Raw genomic sequence first — 23,922 nt, forward strand, 5'->3', positions numbered from 1 at the left:
GTTTGACTTCAATACTTAGTTTTTTTAAATATATTTATTTGTGCATATTCTACTTCTGGTATGTTTCGTGAAGTATTAAATTAATAAGATTAATAAAATATGATGTTATTATCGAATCGCAAAATAACCGGTACGAAACTGAGTAGTTAATATTAGATAGATAAATTAATAATTAACAATTAAGTTTGTATATTAATCTCGTAATATTAATTTTATGACGTTCTATAATATAATAATCTACGTTACAATGTCCGGTTACAATACTTATTTAAACCGATAAACAGTTATTTGATACGATGCGCGCCATCTGTTGTAATTTGAATGTACTATGAAACGTTCACGCAAATGTCATCATAAGCTGTCAAAGTTTTCAGTTTTAATTTAATAAATATGTAGAATAAGATAGAATTAGGTATATGGTATAGAAGAATTAATTTTCTTTGTATGCTTGCAAAAACTTAGTATACGTTGTTCAGTCTGTATTTATATATTTATATCGTTGGTATTTACTTTTTTTCATGCAATTACGGCCTAAAGGATGGATCAAAGGAAGAAGCTTACACACTGATTTTACGCATAGGCTGCTTAATACTCTTCCTCTGTCACGTGGGCGGAAGCGTAGGGGGCGGAAGCCATAATCCTTAAATTGATTTTATTGTAAACATTTGCAATGAAATCTTACAATCAATTAAATTCCCCGGCTTCCTGTTACACATTTCCGTCCCTATCTATGCAATTATTCCCGTAGATTGCAGAAAAGTGTGAGGAAAGATGTTACTTATTAAACTGAAAATTATGATTATGTAAATCATAGAGAGGTCGTTGACCCGTGTTACTGAGTTCTTTACATCTTTAATCAAAGTGGCCGTCACGTTCGAGGCGTTCATTATCATCAATAAACGATTTAACGAACTCGATTTGGTAATATGATATCCGACATTTGTTAATATAGTAAATATGAACCGCATCAGAATAATTCGTTTCAATTTGATGCATTGAATGGCGACTTAAATACTTAACTGATCACACCTCATTCAATATACGTACTTACAAGCAAAAGTGACATTGCCTTTTATATTTCATAAGGAACTAACATTTATTTTAACTAAACTGTTCACTGATTGGCCAATTAGAAAATCTGTTCACATTAATAATTGGAGATTAAGTTAAGAATTTTTCATTTTTATTTTGGTGTTTCTGTAAGTTACAATTTCTACGATTTTACTGTTCACTAACCAATGGTTTCAAGTATTTTTTGTGACACGATAAGAAACCCATTCATATTATTCGCCCTACCTGGGGTAGAAGGGGGAATAGGGCTTCAGGTATTGCATAGCAAGCCATTAAATCAACTAGTACTTAACTTTTTTTTATAATATGATATAATATCGGGTAAAGGAATAAAGTGGTTTTAGAAATTGAGGTTTAGTAACTTAGCATTAAAACTCATTATCAATAAGTATTATTTTGTCGCTTCAGCCTTTCTTCTTTTCCATTGACGATATAATAGTCATATAAAATATCAAACAACCTACTTCAGGATTATTAAATGAAAAAGTATTTTTCATTACAAAAAAGTATAAATATATTTCAATAAAATTATATAAAATCTAAAGCTCATCTGTAAATTTATTATCTACATCTAACGAGTGACTTTTAACAACGCTTGAGTAATAGTGTGCGGAGGCTCGAGGCGAGCGCTTGCGTAGAGGGTCTTCGAAGTCGATTTTGTATAACCCGAACTTGGATCTGAAATATTAATTGATATATATGTTAATTTATGTCATTTTATATAATAATAACTGTAATATAGAAACACAGTTTTACCGCCTAATACTAATACAATACAATACCTTGCAGCGAAATACATTTAAAAAAAAGGAGCTCGCGATCGTCTGTCACAAAGACGGGTTTACTTTTTGGCGCGAAGTATGGGAGACGGGTGCTTCGGATATACTATTTCGGAGTCATCGAAGAATTGTCATTTAGTTGGTTTTTGTTGTTGATTATTAATTTAAAGTATGTTACTGTTCATTTTTATTATAAATAAAGTCAGATAGTATTCTATTTTTTTTAAAAAGTCTTTTTCCAATTTGGTCGGTAAGTAACAGTAACTAACACTCTACACACATACCCACGCACACAAGTAAAGTTAGAATGAATCGTGTAAAAATACAAAATCTAAACGGACATTGATTAGACGTGCTGATGACGTATTAGTATTGAAATTGGGGCAAAATTGGTTGATCTGACTGACCAACGTTTTAGAAACTAGTGGTAAGTCCACTAAGAATAACAGTAACAGAAGCCATTGCAATAATTCACCTGTAACCATCAGACCATTCGAAATTGTCAATCATCGTCCAGGCTGTGTACCCCGATACCTTGACTCCATCTTCAATTGCAAGAAGGACCTAAAAAGACGAGGAATGAAATTTAATTAAAAATTCTTTAATGTAGTAGGCACCTAGCACTTTCAAATCATCATAATTAAACTATCATATATTTTACCGCCAAGCAGTGATACTTGGTATTCTTGTGAGCCGAGATGGCCCAGTGGTTCGACGCGTGCATCTTAACCGTTGATTACGGGCTCAAACCGAGGCAAGCACCTCTGAATTTTCATGTGCTTAATTTGTATTTATATTCATCTCGTGCTCGATGGTGAAGAAAAACATCGTGAGGAAACCTGCAACTTCTAATTTCAACGAAATTCTGCCACATGTGTATCGCCCGACCCACATTGGAGCAGCGTGGTGGAATATACTCTAAAAATCTTCTCCTCAAAGGGCCTTAGCCCAGCAGTGGGAAATTTACAGATTGTTAATGTAACTATGAAATTTCTTTAAGCAGTGGTGACTACTTATCGTCAGATCATATATTTTGGTCTAATTTAACAATTATCTGGATTTAGGTCCAGAACAAATCCTATCATATCTAAAATATCTTTATCATCCTTAGCCTTAAGTTTTTGACTTCTTCTCGTATTCTGAGACCATTTTCGGGTAAAATTCCTATTTTTCCCATAAAATAGTAGTATTTTTAGAGCTAGGATTATATCTGGGAATTTCTCCATTACCTGTTCCAAATGTTCCTTATAATACTGTACGCGGTCTGGGTCGTCTTCACTGATGTCGTAACTTGCATAGCCATTCTCAGTGATGAGTATTTCAATGTCTCCGTAATGCTCCTTCAGCCAGGCTAGCTGACGACGAAGTCCTTCAGGGTATATCTGAAATAAGTACCAAGTAAAACAAGAAAATTTTTACTAATCCATTTGTAAAAGATTTAATTAGCGCATTAAAGAACGATAATGTTTAGATATTGGGATTTGCCCATCAGTTGCACCAGGGGGCCATTCTACTGGATAACCACCCAATCGTGATGGTTACTGCGAAATTAATATACAAATTATTTGGTCGATGATAATGTAATCGGACTATCTTCCTGGAAGCTACATCTGACTTAGCCTGAAAACATTTAATTTATCCTTCAGCAGATACAATTTTGCGTTCAGTATCAAATTATAAAAACAAAATATTCTTTATCAAGTGGGCGCATACAAGCACTTTTTGAATCGTCATGTTATACTGTTGTATTTAATTTAAAGGTAACACAGGTTAGGAAAGAGTAACTACTGAGTTTCTTGCCGGTTCTTCTTTTCCACCGTTTTGATTACAGTCTGTCAGTAAACAATACTTATTTTTTTATACATACAACCTGCCTAGAGGTCAAAAAATGCTAAGTCCACGCTTTTTATCTTTAATATAATCTTGTATTGAGAGATATGTTTTGTTTATCATTGTGATATGAGCTTTAAATTTTGTAACAGGTCAAGTTAATAATATTAATAACATATTTACGTAACATAACATACGTTGTCCTTTTGAATTAGCTTAATTTTGATCGCTAAAAATTTCACTTTTAATTTCAAGGTAGGTGGGGATACGTACATAGAACCAGCTAGTAGCTGCATGTTTCCATTCGGGTCTAACAGTAAGGTGGATGTCTAGATCAGATGCACCATTCATTGGCCATGGACCGATGCGATCTCCTTCCTTCGCTTTTTTCACGGTCCTTGAAGTATAATAGTTTAAAGCGAAGAAGTCGTATGTTCCTGTAAAAGGCAAAAAAAGTGCCGATGTTTTATTAAATGTAGCAAATAAAAAAAGACACTAAAAAAATTTAAAATATAGATACATTATTTTTCTTGAAAACTATTATTGGCATATTATTAAAATGTATACATCTCTGAAGACCGTTTTCTTATAAAGATACGTAAGTATTAGTCTTCGTGCAATTAAAATATATATATTTTTATTTTGTGTATATCGGTGAACTGGCGAATAGACCACCTGATGGTTCCTAATATCAGCAATGCGCCACCAAAATTGGTAACTAAGATTTTATGCCCCTGTGCCTGTAGTTTCTCTGGACAAAGCCCTACCACGAAGATTTTTAAAGTAATGAAAAAACTCTTTAAGTATTAGTCATACCTTTAACGAAATCTATTTCTTCTTGAGTAAAAGGCGGTAATCTTGATTTCGATAAGCCTTCTTTCTTGCTTTTCTCTGCAATTATTTTTTCAATGACTGGCGGCCATCCTCCCTCTTTGGAGAATATTGGATGAGAGAACATACCCACCTAAAATTATTTTATATTGATTGAATCCGATACAATTTATTTTCAAAGAAACGTAATCATTAAAATAAAAATAACCATTAATTGTCTCGATGTTTCCGTAATTTCGACGTCATTTTCGTTTTCCGGTTCAAGCCACAATATTTGATTTGATAGTGACACTTTGCCTGAAAAACGTACATTAATGATTTATTTTAAAATCAATTCAAATATTAAATATTCAATTACATTAACATTAAAAATTCATGATGGTAATGTGTGCACGTGAATCCTAATCGATAAGTGTTCCAAAAAACCAAGTGATTTTCCATTTTCAGAATTTTTATATGTAGTACATCTCGTGCTCAGCGATAATTAGGACTTGCAATGAGGTGTACTAAGTCGTAATTATCTAAGTTCTAAAGTAAGCTGAATTCTGTAATATATTTATCTGCCTCGTTGGTCTATCTTATAAGGCCCACGACCCTAAGTTGGGGTTGATTTGTGGAAAAATTCTGTAGCAGATCGGAGTCAGGATGGTATAAGCGTGTCCCGTGCCTCGGATATTGCGTAAAACTATTGATCCTGCACCTGGACTCTTATAGGTTGCGTCGAATTTACCTTCCCATCAGATTATGATGATATATGAGTGAGGAAATAAAATGTCCTGCAAAATTAGCTAGACTGCTTGCGAATGCTGTAGCTGAAATCGATCAGTAGAACAGCACCATCATCGCCATATATATAACTTGTTTGCAAATCTTAACTATTCTATTATATTAAAGGATATACAGATTACTCATTTATTTAGCATGAAATTACCATTGTATTTAGGTCTGAACTCTTCATCATATATTCTCCAAGCCTTGGCATGGGCGAGCATAGCGTGCTTGTTACAGAGGTAGTTCCCTACTCCTGCACTAAGAATTCCTGGAGCGTGCATAGCGGTATTGTAGACTATTTCGCAGAAGATTATTGGTTCATTTAGGGTTATCCAGGTCTTGACACGATCACCGAAGAGCGAGAAGGCGATGCGTGCGTAGTCCGCAAACCAATCAGATACTAGAGGATTTGTCCAACCACCTGAAGAAATACTAGAATTTAAGGTCACAAGTAGTTATTATAGCAAAGTATGAAAGAACTTAAAAAGACAAGGTGGTCCACTGCTCCACGAGCAGAGCACGCGCATCTTAATCGTGATGGCTCAGTGGTTAGCATGCGTATATCTTAAACGATGATTGAGGTTTCAATCTCTTGAAACAACAATGGATTTGCAAATACCTAATTTGTGTTTTTAATTCTCCTCGAACTCTTCGATGAATAATAAATTTCGAGGCAATCAGCTCGTGTCGGATGAACATTTTATCCAGCAATCTGTATTACCAATATATTTTAATCATGCTCTTGAAATACCTAAGTCCTGCAATGATTGCGGCAAGTCCCAATGATAAAGCGTGACAACAGGTTCGATGCCCTTTTCGAGCAAAGCGTCAATCAGGTCATTGTAGAATTTTTTTCCGTCTTCACTGACAGTATTCGGGAAACCGGATGGCATTAACCGGGTCCATGCAATTGAAAACCTGGAAATTTAAAAATCATATTAATTTTAACCAATTTTACTTATTAATGCGTTATGGGGCATAACGATTTAGATATTTTCCTCACTTTTTCTCTATCTCTTTCAATGACATAGAGTTTTAAAAACATATTTAAATTCATTTTTTTTTATTGTTTAAATTCACACCGCGTTTTAATAACAATTTTATTTCTCGTCATTTAGTTATTATCGAACATTGTCAATTGATTTCATTGATTCTTGTATTTGAAACATAATATAAAGAGGAAGCAACCTTGTTCCCACCGGGTGTCCCCCCCACTTTTTATTTTTATAGTATAGGTAGGCGGACAGGCAAATAGACCACCTCATAGCAAGTGATCACCACCGTACAGAGACACTGCCGCTATAAAAAATATTAATCATACATCGAAAATGCGTAATCAAGCTTGAGAACTAAGATGTTACGTTCCGTCTGTCTGTAGTTACAATGGCCTTCAAACCGGCAAAGGAAAATACTAATTCCCATTTGACGGTAGAATATTTGACGAGTGCATGGTACCTAACCAGACGGGCTTGTGCAAAGCCTTAACACCATATATATTTATATTTATACGATATATTTTATTCAAGTAGTCAGTAGGCTGTTAAAGCCATTTTTGAATGGTCAATCTTGTAAGGTTAATTTTAAAGTAAAGCGAATTTTTTTAGAAATTATTTCAGACTACTAATCGTGTACAGTTACTAACTTTAAGTAAATATTATTGTGTATTTAACTACTAATTAACAAACAGCTTATTGGTGGATATTAAAGGTAATTATTTATTATAATAATTACCAGAGCATGATAATAAATTTAACTTAACTCGAAATATACTAATAATAAAAAGTAAAACGAAAATTTACTCGGTGGAAGGGCTTCGTGCAAGCCCGTACCAGGTACCAAGCATTCGTCACAAATTCTATCGCCAAACAGAAGTATTGTTGTGTTTGAAGGATAAGTGTGCCAATATTACTCCAAGTACGCGGGACATCATATGCTGGTTTCCAAGGTTGGCGACGCATTGGTGTAATGAATGGTTAATATTTCTTACAGCACCAATGCTCCAACGACCTTGGAAACTGAGATAGTAAATCCCTTGTGTCATATATTTATCATCGATGACCTTTTGTTCGTCCGCGTTACATGTCACATGAGTTATCAGAACAGTTCAAATAATATGAGGCTGAAATTAATATATTATATACTACTTGTGGCCAGTGGCTTTGCTTTCGTTTTAGAAGTCGGTCGTTAGGTGCTGGCATAAAAAGTCTATGTGCTACCTTGGAGTTCAAGCTTAAAAAGGCTAAGCTCTCCACTTTGGAGTTTCGAGCTTATTCCAACACACTACTCCAATGCGGTTTGGTGGATACACATGTGGCAGATTTGAATATTAGATACATGCAGAGTTTCATCAGAATGTTTTTCCTTCACCGCCGAGCACGAGATGAATTATAAAAACAAATTCAGCTCCTGAAAATTCAGTGGTGCTTGACTGAGTTTTAACCCGCAATCATAGGGTAAGGCGCACGCGCCAACTACTGGGCCATCTCGGTCCAAGCTTGCTTTGAACCAAATTTCATCAAATTCAGTTCATTGAGTTGGTCGTCAAATAGCAACAAACAGACAGGTAGACAGACTGTTAATGTCACGTTTATAATATTAGTATAGATTATAAACAAACAAACGCATCAACTTGATAATATTAGTATATGTGACACTGTCATACTCTAACAGCACTAACATCCAAATTTAATATTGTTATAAGCGTTTCATACTCGTGAAATATCAATGAACTTCCTACCGTCTGCCACTTAGCATAAGGTTCCTTTCAGCTAATCTTAAGTTAAACAGATATATTATAGTACGAATAATAAAAAGTAAAACGAAAATAAACTCGGTGGAAGGGCTTCGTGCAAGCCCGTACCAGGTACCAAGCATTCGTCACAAATTCTATCGCCAAACAGAAGTATTGTTGTGTTTGAAGGATAAGTGTGCCAATATTACTCCAAGTACGCGGGACATCATATGCTGGTTTCCAAGGTTGGCGACGCATTGGTGTAATGAATGGTTAATATTTCTTACAGCACCAATGCTCCAACGACCTTGGAAACTGAGATAGTAAATCCCTTGTGTCTGTTGTACCAAACATGTTACATAATCATATTGGTGACGTCTTGAAGAATTGTAAACAGTTGTAGAAGTATTGACAACTATTTTAGTAGACACGCCTTAAATTTCTTAGTCATTTCTTACGTTCGTTGTTTCAACGGAAATGAGTGTATTGATAATCATGACAATTTTTTAGTGTAACTGAAACGACGAGTGAACGTAGGTATGAGTAATACGATTTGTTATTTTTTTACGAAATCTCCGAATATATGATATCTTTTTTCCTGTATGATGTACTGCCGTTGACCCTACTGGCCTTTACAGCGTCACTGGGCGTTATCTTACAGGCATTATATATAATCGGCTTCAAAACGAATTTGGCGGGATTTTTCCTTATAAGATATATAGTATTCAAGTTTTAATAGCGATCACTTTAGCACGGGCGTGATTTTTGGAACGAAGTTCTTTTACGCGGCTTATGGTATAGTGGGCTGGCAAAACTCGTCACGTGAGGACAAAGCGTTATACCCCTTTCCCTCTCTTTCATTACCTCTGTCTCTTTCTATTGTATACGGTTTTATATAAAACTATTATTTACACTAATTCTTTGTTATTGTTTTAATTCACGTTGTATTTTAATATCAATTTTGTCACTGCCATTTAATGTGTCTGTTATTTAATACATAATATATGTTAAAAACAACTGGGCATCCCACAACACCTCCGGTTTTTATGGTTCCGTACCTAAAGGGTAAAACGGGACCTTGTTACTAAGACTTCGCTGTCTGTCCGTCCGTCTATCTGTCACCAGACAATATCTCAAGAACGACGATAGCGTGAAATTTACACAAGTGATGTATTTCTGTTGCCGCTATAACAACAAATACTAAAAAACAAAATAAAGTAAATATTTAAGGGGGGCTCCCATAAAAAAAACTATTTTTTGCCTATTTTTGCTCGATATCAATATATGTGTGTACCTACTGTTGTTTACCTAGCCAATGGTACGGAACCCTTCGTGCGCGAATCCGACTCGCACCTGATCGTTTTTTTTATAACATGAGCTTTAACTAGTACCAACCTATAGAAATGCAAACCAAGATTGCTTGCGATTTCAACATCTTTCCTCCACTGGTTATAGCTGTCACAAGCGACGTCTCCAGAAGACCCATCTATGATCCTCTCAGGGTATCTCCGTATATAACTGTCCCAGATGCTCGGTGATTTATCTGAAATCAAAAGGTCGTATATGAATAAAACGAATTGATTGTAATAACGTTTTTATAGTCGAAGTAAAAAATCAATGTCATAAATCTTCAACCTATTCGGAAATTAACACCTCGAACCTGAGAAGAACTGGCGAAAGAAACTCAGCTGGATATATATATACTTAAATCACATATTCACGTATATGTCAACGTATATGTCTGTCTACTTATAAACGAGATAATCATAGAGCCGAGATGGCCCAGTGGTTAGAACGCGTGCATCTTAACCGATGATATCGGGTTCCAAGCCAGGCAGGCACCACTGAATTTTCATGTGCTTAATTTGTGTTTATAATTCATCTCGTGCTCGGCGGTGAAGGAAAACATCATAAGGAAACCTGCATGTGTCTTATTTCTGAAACGAAATTCTGACACATGCTTATTCCACCAACCCGCATTGGAGCAGCGTGGTGGAATATGCTCCAAAAACTTTCTCCTCAAAAGAGAGGAGGCCTTAGCCCAGCAGTGGGAAATTTACAGGCTGTTAATTGCTATAGGATGGTGCGTGATGTGTGCCTGTACAGCAAATATCTTGCTTACTCTTTAAACATAGCGGTACAAATTGGTGGTCACTGTTTGGTGGCAGAATTGATGAGTGACACGTATCCACGCAGCAGACCTGCACAAAGCTCCCTTCCCTCAACACTTGTTCTCTTAGCCATTCTATAAATTTTACGTATTATATAAAAATAGCATGAACCACTCACCACTAACATTCCAGGCACCCTCGACTTGGTACGCAGCTGTTGCTGCACCGAATTTGAAATCAGGGGGGAAATCTCGACCCCCCACCACCGTACCAACAATAAAACTGAAACAAGTTATACAGTCTTAACAAGTTTAAACAAAAAAATTGACGAGTACAATTTATTCATTACAAACACAAGTCCTTTAAGCTTGTAACGTTAATAGTCTAAATTCAAAGCGTGAAACTGGGAAGCGCATCTAAATATAAAACTAGTTGTCGTCTGCGGCTTTGCTGGCGTTTTAAGTGTTTGTCGTTGTAAATGTAGTAGGCGGCGAATGGTTTTAATCGTAAATTTAAAAATAAAGGAAATATCTTTACAAAGTCCCTAAATTATAAATGTAATTATGTATCCGATTTTTATCTTTATTTATTTTATTTTATGTAATAGGTAGGAAGACGGGCAAGTGGGCCACCTGATGGTAAGCGGTCACCACCGCCCATAGACATTGACGCTGTAAGAAATAATAACCATTCCTTACATCACCAATGCGCCACCAACGTTGGGAACTAAGATGTTATGTCCCTTGTGCCTGTAGTTACACTGGCTTACTCAACCTTCAAACCGGTACACAACAAGACTAGGTATTGGTGTTTGGCGATAGAATATATGATGAGTGGATGGTACCTACCCAGGCGAGCTTGCACAAAGCTACCACCAAGTGTTATAACTTAAGCATTTCGAGTGCAATTCAAAATTGTTTTATATAGAGGTCATTTTGTGATTTTATTTTTGAAATTATATTGCTATTTTTATACAAAATTAAATATACGATAAGCAATTTTGCTTATATACTATATATATATATATATATATATATATATATATATATATATATATAATGGCGAGCAGGCAGTATTGTTTGCTTCGGGGTCACCATCTTCGTCATACATATTCACAAATAATACAACAAATCGATAGCTGGATTATCGTATATTGATTTTTACAACATTTCATTGGCCGCGACCACATATGTCTTATCCTTCTTGACAACTGACATTTTATGTTTTTCTAACGTTACAAAGAGTTATTGACTTCACTGGCCATCCAGAATCAAATCTCAAACTTAGAGATTACAATCAAAGTATTTAATTATCTGACGCTGCGACATATATATATATTTATATATATATATATATCAATTGTCTAGCAGTGAAACATTTACAGGCATAATTCTTTCTTCGAATTTTATCTTTATTGCTAATAAACCCAAATAATTTTATTAGAGTTGTAACAAAAAAAAAATGCTACGTCACGACTGTTTCTTTACATTGAGGACGTTAAAGGTGGTATTTTGAATATCATTAAGATTATGTAAAACTTAGTTTCGAAATTATTTTATGAGCACGAAAGGCCTGCACGTTATATAACAATCGTTATTATTATATTAAAAATATATATTTTTGAACCTTTCTATCGATTATGTCATAATTTCCTCTGCTGGTTATTTTGGGTTTTTAATATAATTTTAAACGGCTCGGTCCGCTGTTGGTAAGCGCCCCCTTGCTAGTACTTAGCCAGTGGAAATGCAAGCAATCCATTTGAGAACAATCGGTACACCGGCTATGAGTATTTATTTATACGTAAAAATTAATAAATTATGTTAAATATCACAAATTCAGCTCGTCTGTAGGTCTGTCGGAGCGGGATAAACTCAAAAACTACCGAACGGATTCTTGTGTTTTTTACGGACCGAGTGATTCACGAGGAAGGTTTGGGTGTATAATTCATTTATATTATATATAAAGTGGCTACAATGATAGCTGCCCGAAAAATGATCCCGACTGGGAATTAAATGGCGTGCGTTTCTATAATACATTTGAAGTACAAAAGTTACATTGATAAAAATGAATATGTAATCTTTTATGATTCAGCAGTATGTTTATCAGTCTATTTGGAATCTACTTATATTGTAACAAGATAAGTTTTATTTAACCGTTTTGTAGTTCACGCGAATACTACGAAACAGAGTAACACATTCATAATAATTTTGTTTATATTTGCATTACGCACATAGTTTATACATAGCACTATCTTATCCTGAGGCTTACTCGCGCGAAATTTATAAAACACATACTTCCAAGCCCCGTTTTATCCCCTTAGGGGTGGAGTTTCGTAAAATCCGTAAAATTCGTAGTTAGCGGATGTCTACACCCTCTAAGGAACCCATCTGCCAATTTTTTCAAATGTGCGACTAAAATTATAGGCAAAAAGGATAAAATATCTCAGCTCCCGAGGTTATTGGCGATGTAAGGCATGGTTTATAATCCTTACAGCGCCAATATCTATGGTGGTGACCACCTACCATCATGTGGCCCATTTGCAGGTACGCTCAATAATATTTTATATATAAAAAGCCAACGTTTTCCAACGTATTGTTAATTTATTTATTAATACTCTTGACTATGATAAAACGTAATTATTGTTCATAAATATTGTGTCACCCAATCTTATCACTTCAACAGAACAGTAAATAGTTTAAATCCCCATAAACACCGACCGACCACCCTAAGCTTACACGCCATTTGAGATTATTTATTTAAATTTTGATAAAAATATCTTTTGTTTAGCTAGCTTTTCAACCGACTTTGAAATGAGGCTGTTATATGTTTGAAGTGTATGTTTAAAGGCCACCACACTGTCTTGTACGGACAAAAATAATAGTTAGAAGAGAAACAATATTTGCGGAGGTCACTGGTGGAACTCCTTGTCCTCCATTTTTGTACATTTCAAAATCGGTTCGATTTCTAAGTTTAAAAAGTTATATAGATTCAATTCGATTCTATTTTGATCCGATATCGACTATTCTACACAAAATTAATTCTCAATTGAACGGTAACTGGGTATCGATTCTACGAGTTTATAATGGTATTGATACATTTCAGATTCTCAACTGGATCGGCATGATCTCGTATCGACAGAACTGCAATAAAATCTTTGTGTACGTAAAATAGGACAACAATTAAATTAAAAGGCCAAAGATTAATTTACATTCAATTGCAATAAAATTACATTTTGTTTGTAAAATTGCCCCCAGGTTACGTAATCGCTCGTTTACTGACATTCGACCACTACGCGATAACTTTAAGGTCAATTTTTTATTTATAATAGTATTAATAACATATTAATTTTATATATTTACCCCAAACGAAATTATCGAGGTAAAAACAAGAACTTAACTTTTTTTTTTTAAATCTTCGATTTTCAAAAACGCGGAAGTTTAATGAAACCGTTTATATATTTTTTTAAATAGTACTTTATATATAAGACGTAGGCGACAGGGGCCAATGCCTTGCGGTTGAAGGGGCCTCGCGTTTCCAAAATCTGGACATTTTTGGACAGTCGACGATTGTTGACTTTCTGACAGGATATATTATATAACATTGTATTTAACTAACATAACGTATCTCAAATGCCAAACAGAGTGACTAGTCAGTTTCTTGCTGGTTCTTCTGGATAGAATATACGTTCCGAACCGATTGTAACTTTACTTTTAATATAGTTCTAAAAAATGACGATTCAAAAGTGTTTGAATAAATAATAAAATATTTTAATCGCAATATAATCTTCGAAAAAAATTTAAAAAAAAAATAATGACACTGAAAATTTAATCCCTGGACTAAGACGACCTTGCCCACATAACATTTTGATCTAACCCTGCCCCTGACGTTATATTTTAAAAAATACCTAGACGTACGTCAAGAATGGATCGCTTGTATGTTTGACGCCGATTGTTTTTAAACAAACTAATAATATATCTAAATCTACATGGTAAAAAACAAAGTCTCTTCCCGTCGTGTACGCTCATATCTTTTAAACTACGCAACAGATTTTAATGCAATTTTCATCAATAAACAAATTGATACAAGAGAAAGGTTTATATGTATAATACACGCATATTATGGCAGAGAAAAGCCGGGTATTTCTACTTTGTGTGTGCATTGATATTACAAGATATTTTTTAATATAAGACTCAAATACAATATAAGGCAGTGAGATTCATTTCGATAGATTTTTATGTTATTTTTTTTCCTTAATACTAGTACATCCAATATTTTCCTTTGCTTCAGCTTACATTTAAAATAACCCGAATAAGTTTAATTTATGTTTTAAACAATTATTTTTTTATTATATAGGACCACCACCACCGCCGATACAATGGCGCTGTAAGAAATATTAACCATTTCTTACGTCGCCAATGCACCACCAATCTTGGGAACACAACAATACTGATTACTGCTGTTTGGTAGAATATCTGATAAGTGTGTGGTACCATCGACACGGACCTGCACGAAACCTTACCAAGTAAATCATAAGCTAGCAAATTTAAATTACAATTGATTACATTGCGGTTAAAATAACTATCTTAATTCTGACTATTGTCCTCTTGTATGTCTTCATTAAAGGTATTAAAATACAAGTAGCTGCCGCGGGTTGTCCGCGTTTCAGGTATTGTCAAGTGTTAGGTCTATAAAAGCCTATCTCCTTGGGATTAAAGCTTGCTTCATAACAAATTTCATCGAATACGGTTTAGTTGTCTGACCGTGAAAACGTAACAGATAGATTTAATTTCGCATTTATAATATTAATATATAACAGGCGATAATAAATACAGGGCTGATATTAGGAAGCATATGAACATTGCTATCATATTAGTATCAAACTAGCGACCCGCCCCGGCTTCGCACGGGTGCAATATTGATACTCAATATACTACGGAATGTCTTACAACGCAACGTTCACAGTTTTTCGGACAGACAATACAAACCGCTTTGTCCCTGCGTTTTTAAATCTATAATATCTTCGAAAGTATTCATTTAAATTATATGCTGTGAAGGGATATATTGTTCTATATTAAATTGACAATATATTTAAGGTACTCATTTGGATAAGGATTAATTCAAAAAAAAAGAAATGGTTATTGTGGGTTATCCCTAAGAGATAGATATATACCATTGCGGACTTTTTTGAAGACCTTTTTAAGGTGTATAATACTGTAGTACATCATTTTGATCCATCACGTAGGGTTCAGCCAGCGTTTGCAATGTAAATGCAAAAAATGTGTTTATTTACGACATCACTTTAGCGACCTCTAATATAATCAGAGTATATGTACTATATTGAGCATGTACTATACATATAAACCTCCATCTTGAATCCGTTGTGTAATTTTATAAATCTAAGCATACATAGGGACAGACAGCGATAAGCGACTTTGTTTTATACTATGTAATGATGATCGGTCCCCGCAGACGTAGTTTCGCCATATTAAAACACCTACGGCACTTGTTAAATATAATATTTATTCGCTCAATGCGAATCAAATTAAATTTTTTTTCAATTAGAATTCAATATTTTTTTTTACCTTATTTTTCTAAAAAGAGTTACACCAGCTAAAGATACCTCAACCACTAGCCAAAGAGACGCCAACCAAAAGGACCCCGTTCGTAACAATAACTTAACAATGATTTTTTGTAATCGATATTTGTAACAGTTACTGTCTGTTTTTCGTGTCCTATCCGTCCGACCGATATAACATTGTACAAGCGTCTATTATTTTCAGTGTTCCTATTTCAATTTTACTTTGAAGCAATAAAAAGTCTTAAAATTTTCGGATAACTCTTGAATATTTAGGGACTTTTGTGTTATAAGTATTTTATTAAATATTTTTAAAATATTTTAATTAAGAATATAATATGTTCGTCATTGAAAAGTTATGTCGATCAGAAAAAATTACATCTGTCAAAAAGATCAAGCTAACTTGTAGAGGGTATAGTTCGGAAAGAAAATACCCCGACCTGAGAAAAACCGGTGAAAGAAAACCAGCGTTTTGTCAATTTGTGATTGTTTACACATCACAAATAAATATTCAGGAGGCGATCGTTTCATTCCCAAGGTATCAACGATAAACTCTCTGATTGTATAATAATCCGTTGCACACAACGGTTCCTTTACATTTTTTTTTATTTGGCAATATCGATTTGGAACTTGTTAATATTAGTACGGAAGTACAGATTATATATAAGTAGGTGTAATTTAAACCGCTTGAAATATAGACTATTGACGTGATGAACGTATTTTTTTTTTGTAATATAAAACATACATGTTATGATATTATTTGCACAGATTATATTAATTAAGTAACATAAAAAAATCATATCGTAATTAAATATTATTTTAAAACATTCACAGAGTACATATATTATTTAAAAAAAAACGTAAAATACTAAAACCAATAATTTAAAATCGCTTACCTTATGACAACTGTCCTTAACCAACACATATTGAATACTGACAAGCTCCCTCAGAATCAGCTTTGATAATAGCTCTGTCTCTATTATCTATAGCAAGCTATTTATAAGAACTAGTACATTTATATCCTTAAACATAATCATTTTGGACAGTCGGCTTCATTTAATTCTCAAATAAAAAATAATAATCAGGAATTAAAGCAGACATTTGCTCCAATCAATTTGTTCAAAAAATTCGAGTAATATCATGGCAAAGCTCTCATATTCACTATTCAATGAAAATTCTAATGTGCTTTATAAAAAAGATCTTTAAGTTAATTAATACAGAATTTAATGCAATATTTACTTCTTAAATTTTATGATTGGGCGACTGTCGGAAATCACAAGAGTAGGCAAAGGTTGTATGAACTTTATAGTGAAAGATCATACAACCGGTCTTTTTCATTCTTTAGTTATGTTAGTGCCTACTCTAAACTATTCAAACGTGTAGTCATACAGCCAAATTATTGCACATAAAAAAATATATATATATATTGACGCACCAGATAAAATTAAAATTACATGGAAAATTATTAATTGCGAAACTGGAAGAGTCAAAATTAACACCTCCGACTTTAGCTTATCTATTGATAATAATTTCTTTTCCTCGGGCCGGGATGTTACAACGGTTTTTAAAAAAAATTTTGCTGACATTCCAATTTCGACTACTAATTCACTAAATTCCTCTCCTACCGTTGCCGAATCATTATTAAAAAAACAATGTTGAAGAATGTAATATAAGTTTTTAATTTAATACAGTAAGTGTAAATGACATAATAAGGTCCTTCAGATTACTAGGTATTAAGAAAACGGCCGATCTGTGGGGGATCTCTGTTAAGGTAGCCAATTCAATAATTTATGTAATCGCACCCTACCATGTCACTATATTCAATAATTGTGTCCTTAGTGGCGTGTTTCCTGACCTCATGAAACACAGTAGAGTAATACCAATATTTAAGTCAGGTAGTCAGACCTCAATAATTATAGGCTGTACTACCAACTCTTAGCAAGACCTCTGAAAAATTATTACTAAATCAAATGTTAGTTCATTTTAACAATAATAGGTTTCTACACAAGAAAAAATGTGGATTTACAAGGGGTCGCTCGACAACTAACGCTGGTGTTGAGCTTGTTAAAAATATTTACAAGACCTGGGAACTCCTCACAGGATGCCTTAGGGATATTTTGTGATTTATCTAAGGCCTTTGATTGTGTGCAACACGAAACCTTAATCAAGAAGCTACGTCATTATGTAATAAGAGATACTGCACTCAGTCTTATGATCTCGTATCTGAGCAATTAGATTTAAAGGGTTGATGTTCATGGAAAGAGATCTCCCGGGGCTCCAGTTACTGTGTTGGTCTTTCAAGGATCAATTCTTGGTCCATTTGTCTTCCTCGTTTATATAAATGACCTGCTACATCTTTTAGGTAATAAACTGGACATAGTATTTTTTGCTGATGATACTTCTTTAATTTTTAAAATAAAAAATGTGACCAATGCTGTCTCTGAAATAGTACATTGGTTTAGTGTTAATAATTTACTGTTACAAATAGTAAAAAGACAAAATGTAATAAATTCACTACTCCCAATGTAAGATGTATCAAAACGAATGTACTTTTAAATGTGGAAGCATTAGATGTTTTAGAAACAACAGAGTTCCTTGGTATTACAATAAACTCTAAGCTCCAAAGCGCCATATAAATAGATTGGCGAATAGACTCAGCTCTGCAGCCTATGCAGTATAAAAAATTACACTTTTGATATTTCCACAGTACAATGTCTTATGGCATCCTACTCTGGGTTAATGCAGCTGATATTAATACCATTTTTGTATTGCAGAAGAGGGTTATTCGTGCAATCTATAACCTGTACCCAAAAGATTTTAATTTCAGAACCGGTGGTAGATTTTTGACTATCAATAAGCACTATATATCACTTTACATTGAATAAAGATTTTTCACTTTGACTTTGACTAAACCTAAACTTTAAACACACCTAATCCAGGCTTGATAAAGTCTTGTTCCCATTGAAGAAAAAAAGTAGCCGATACCGATTTATATTCTAGTAAGCCACAATGGATATAACAGGATGTAACAATTCTAACTAAATAGAAAAACTAGTTTATCCTTTTAAGATGATTCCTCTTAAAATGATTTTTATGATTGATTGATTTTTATGATAGGTAGGGCAAATGGGCCTAACTAAAGGAGTGTCGACTACGCTAGTACGACCACATCCTGAGACGTAACAATGACCATCCCATCAAGAAAGCCTTAAATAATCCAGACCGACTGCGGCGAAGAATACGACCGCCCGCCGCTGGTGGTCAAACGCAACAAGAGACCCAGAAAGATAATCTTTGTAAACAGACCAGCCAGAACAGAGCTCTCTGGCACAGACGTACAAGGAGACCCGACTCCGGCTGAACTGGGAAGAGGGTTTGGACAAAGAAGAAGAACAGGTAGGGCAAATAGGCTACCTAATGGTAAGTGGTCAACACCGCCCATAAAAACTGGCGCTGTAAGAAATGTTAAACATTCCTAACGTCGCCAATGCTCCACCAACCTTTTGAACAAATATGTTCCTTATGCCTGTACACTGGCTCACTCACCCTTTAAAACGGAACGAAACAATACTAAGTATTACATCCACCACCACTCGAGTAATTTTAATTTAATGAACCTTTCAATATATTCATATCGTTTGACTTTAACTTTATAGGATATATTCTTGATTATGACTTTATTTACTTGGTTATATACATTTAGGTTGAATCCAAATTTAATTCAATAATTGAACAACTGTTTCACGTATTAATTTAACTAAAAGAAACATTTGTTTAAACAGAAAGCTTATATAATCGAGAGTAAATACCCTATTTATATTATCAAGAGGGTATTTTGATAACCTCTAAAATATGGAGGATATTTCTATATATTAAATGCATATTTATGTATATGTCACTTTAAAAGCTCGAACTACGGAAAACCTAAGATTTTCCAGTAAAACCTAAGATTTACCGATTATTAATGGTAAATGTCCATAAAACTTTGAGATTCGAACTTTTACCATCATGCACTTGGTAAATCTTAGGATTTACATGTTAGGTTAGGTTAGGCTGGAATGGTAAAAGTCCGACAAAGTCGTTCCTTTATAATAAATAGTTATATTTACCAACTCATGTCGGTAAATCTTAGATGTTACTGGAAAATCTTAAGATTTACCTTAGTTCGAGCTTTTACAGTAACATATACATGATACATATACCAAAAAATAATAACATCTTTTACAATTTTTGTCTGTCTGTTTGTTCCGACTAATCTCTGCAACGGCTGGACCGATTTTGACGGGACTTACACTGGCAGATAGCTGTGTAATTTAAATGTAATATGGAGTAACTTAGGCTACAACAGTAACTTTTTGTTAAATTTAAACACGCACGAAGTCGCGGGCACAGTTAGTTTAAATATATGAATTAACAAGTTAATAGTAAATAATATTTAGATTTAATAAAAATGTTATATCTAATATCCACCTCCTGACTTAATAATTTATTATTAAGTAAATATTAGAAAGAATAGTAGAATATTTTTTTTGCAAGAAAATTACGTCTATACTTTTCCACCAGTAAACCAGAATACTCACAAAATATTCCGCCGATCTCGGACGGTTACCGCTTTTTACCTCCTCTATTTGCAAGAAGTGTATCAGACATTATCGCGAGGAACTCCACCTGGGGTTACGAAGGCGGATCACTTGCGAAAAGTGCTGCATCCGTCCAATATACAGTGACCTTGTATCGCTCTCGCCGCTATAAATCTTTGCGGTCTCAAAACCCGAGGATCTAACATTTTATACATATATATCGGAAGATCATCACGACTGTAATTATCTTTCGTATCAGACATGGTAATATTATCGACTGATGAGGGTAGGTAGTAACACAAACATAATAATCGTCTATAATTTAATATGGTTCACAAATAGCACAATAATAAATCACAGTAATCACAATAATATTCACAATAATTTAATCACGAGTCTTTAACTAGATAATATGTGTTTCGAGTAACCGAGGCAAACGTTCCGTCGGAGGTATGCGAGTGCACCCAACGCTTGTCGACCGAGAACTGTCTCTCCCGACTCTGCGCTGGCTCCGACGTTCCGTTAATGCGAACTAACTGCGAACGCCATCTGCCGGCCAACTACGCACTTTGCCTCTAAAAAAAGTCAAATCAGCGTCTTTTTATTATTCGCGCCGACATATAAAAAAACTGCGATAGATAACATTAACCGGAGAGTGACTGAATGAAATAATACGAATAAATGAAAGCAGATTGCCTAGCTGGTTCGTTAAAACCCATACTTTTCATATAAATGTCTCAGAGATATTTCTTATTATTTTATTTCTATATGAATGTAATTAACATTGTCTAGTTGGTCGATTTTCAAGAAACTTTTTGCTTTAGATAGTCTTCTTGTTGATAAAATGTTATAGATTGTCGAACAGTAACTTTTTCTATACGACCCAGGGAACGCGGGTAAAACAGGATGAAGGAGTTAGTATTTACAAATAAATGGTTTTCATGTAGATGTTAAATAAAATTTTAATTTTTTTTTTAAGTGAATTAAAAATTTTATTTTAATATGTTAAATAAATTACCGGTTTTATTCAAAATCATATTCGTTATTAATACGTCGATATACAGATGAATACTTAGATTCAGATCAATTGATATTGGCTAAATGGAATCACACGTAATATGGAACAGATACCGTCAGTGCTGAGGGAGAAACACTAAAGCGCCACAGTGGTACTTTTGAGTAAAGTGATTCACTAGCTTAACTTCAAGCCTCATTTCTCAATATTTGGAAATGAATTACAAGGGCAATGTTTTTGTAACAAATGATAAAATAAAATAAGTAGATTATTTTTCCTGTACAATGGGCGCGTTTTAGTTGAATATGTCTTGACAAATCATTGTATTTTTTAAACATGTATTATATATATATGTATATTTGTTTTTTGTATAGTATGTTTTTGATTTTTGAAAATAAGTAATTATTAATTATTTTTTTCTGGTTCTTATAGATAGAATATCTGTTATCCACCCGCTAATGGCCAGCGGACATAAAATAAAAAAGGAAGGATCAACGGAATTAAAAAAATCAATATTCTATAACCATTTACGGATTATATCGCATTCGCATTAGTCATAGTCTCGTACCGATACAGTCAAAGGTTTTCACGTAATTGATGTGCAAAAACAATCTTTATATATATGGACTTAAAATTTAAATTAATCTTGTAAAATAACCATTCAAAAGTTCGAAGAATAATAATTGTGTTGATTTAGTTATTTTTTTATGTATGTTGCGCTGGTTCACTCGAAACGAAACGCAATTCAAAGTATATATTGATATTTGGCATCGGTGCTGATGAGTTGGTGGTTCATTAAATCATTAAAAGGGTTGTTGAACTCTTATCGATCTTGAAGTGAGGTCGTTCGATAATGAATCCTTCAAAATATTGAAATGACTTTGTATTGATAACGAGATAAAAAATGGTCATTTATTGTCTTTGAGAGGCTTACATTATCTAAAGTGTAAAAATAAACAGTAATCTTATAAGTATTTATTACGAGAGATTAAAAGGTTTATGTTTGTAAACAATATTTAATATTTTTGTTAATATGCGCACTATATTTTTTCGGGGCCTCATTTGTGAACGTGAAATTTAAACAACGATGAAGGTTTCAAATCCATGGCCTTAAACTTAGTGTGCACAATTTGTCTCGGTACATCTCTTGCGTGTGTTTGGTGAATTGCTTCATTGGGGTAGCGTGGCTCCATCTCCCTTAGAGATGGTGTTGAGGTTATTTCATCGCGTCCCCTAAAAAGCCGATTGGCACACATGTGACCGATATATTTTCGTCTTATGCAGGAAACCGTGACGTTTAACTTCACCTGCCGTACAGCTGATTATTAAATAAAAATTAAGAAAATGTAAATTAATGGTCATTTCTGGTTTTCCGTTGTGTTATCCCAGATTTTTGGTTGCAGTAACGTCATTATTTCATTGTACATCATGTGGTAGAGGTTTGTGAAAGAGCATCCGGATAAGTATCTAATATTCTTTATATATTCTACCAACAAGCAGCCAGAGCTGAATTAACTCGGATGGATTAATCTCTCGGCAGGGATTTAGTCTTTTCAACTACAATGCAATGTATAATAGTATTATAATGTTTTTTTTTTTTTTATATATATTACGAAGGTATACCATAATGCTATTAAAAAAGAAGAAGTTATTGTCAACAATTTTTTTTTTAAAAAAGTATTTTAGTATTTTGACCAGTTAATGAACAACCCAGCACTGCCAGCAGTAATACATAGCATTGTTGTGTTTCAGTTTGAAGGGTTAGCGAGTCACTACTAAAATAGCATGGCTGTTAGGGTTGTTTTATGTAGTGTTAAATTAAAATATTTGAATAATATTATCCTGTACATGTACAATCAATTGCTAAACAGAAATGCTTAGTATTGTTGTGTTCCAGTTTGAAGGATGAGTGAGTCAGTGCATGTGCTGGCTCAAGGGACATAACACCATAGTTCCAAAGGTTGGTGGAGCATTGCCGATGTAAGTAATGGTTCTATTTCTTATGGTTTCCATGTCTATGAGCAATGTTATTGTTAAATTTTGGTCACATCCCTGCAGCAAAACCAATTGAAGTAACGGGTGCAATGACTCGGTACAATGAAATGATTAAAGCCGCTTGTCCGTTTAGTATGAAAGTCACTTTCAATTGGAAATGAATTACAAGGGCAAGATTTTTGTAACAATTGATAAAATAAAATAGATTATTTTTCCTTAACAATGGGCGCGTTTTATTTGAATATGTCTTAACAAATTATTGTATTTTTTAATCGAACATATTATATTAAAGTATTTTATATTTGACTAGATTGGTCTAGTGGTCAATGTAGAGGGCAGACCTCAAGATCCTGGATTCAAATCAGGATTGACCATAAAGAAAAATCCTAAAATATATAATAGGATAAAAATTAATAATAAGAGACTACAATCTCGAAGATGGCTGCTTACACTTCCGTTCTACGAAAAGTACGTAAAGTTTCAGGATTTAAGTTAGTCAGGATTATGAGACCGAAGAAATAGAGTACAGGCACTCGTCGCAGATACAAGTGTCTAATACATTCTTTGGGACTATAGCATATTCAGCTCTGATGGCTGTTGTTCTTGAGAATGGCCACTGTGGCTAAAATTGGT

At 34.0% G+C, this 23,922-nt stretch overlaps 1 protein-coding gene across 1 annotated transcript; it reads right to left on the reverse strand.

The window, feature by feature from the left end:
* Positions 1–1,560: 1,560 nt before the first annotated feature.
* Positions 1,561–16,659, reverse strand: LOC113396462 (myrosinase 1-like). Its single transcript, XM_026634399.2, has 11 exons — positions 16,596–16,659; positions 10,303–10,406; positions 9,409–9,556; positions 6,034–6,200; positions 5,443–5,703; positions 4,720–4,808; positions 4,497–4,644; positions 3,954–4,117; positions 3,080–3,232; positions 2,326–2,414; positions 1,561–1,749 (listed from the first exon to the last, which is right to left on the reverse strand). The coding sequence occupies exons 1-11, from the start codon at positions 16,622–16,624 to the stop codon at positions 1,611–1,613; spliced, it is 1,491 nt and encodes a 496-aa protein (XP_026490184.2). The 5' UTR covers positions 16,625–16,659; the 3' UTR covers positions 1,561–1,610.
* Positions 16,660–23,922: the final 7,263 nt, after the last annotated feature.

This window comes from Vanessa tameamea, chromosome 25 (assembly GCF_037043105.1).
Source record: "Vanessa tameamea isolate UH-Manoa-2023 chromosome 25, ilVanTame1 primary haplotype, whole genome shotgun sequence".
NCBI lineage: Eukaryota > Metazoa > Arthropoda > Insecta > Lepidoptera > Nymphalidae > Vanessa > Vanessa tameamea.

Coding starts and splice junctions, on each gene's coding strand:
- LOC113396462 (XM_026634399.2), bottom strand. CDS start 16,624: ATGTGTTGGTTAAGGACAGTTGTCATAAG. Junction 4,809..5,442: donor GTTCAGACCTAAATACAATG/GTAATTTCATGC, acceptor TACGTTTTTCAG/GCAAAGTGTCACTATCAAAT. Junction 1,750..2,325: donor GAATGGTCTGATGGTTACAG/GTGAATTATTGC, acceptor TTAATATTTCAG/ATCCAAGTTCGGGTTATACA.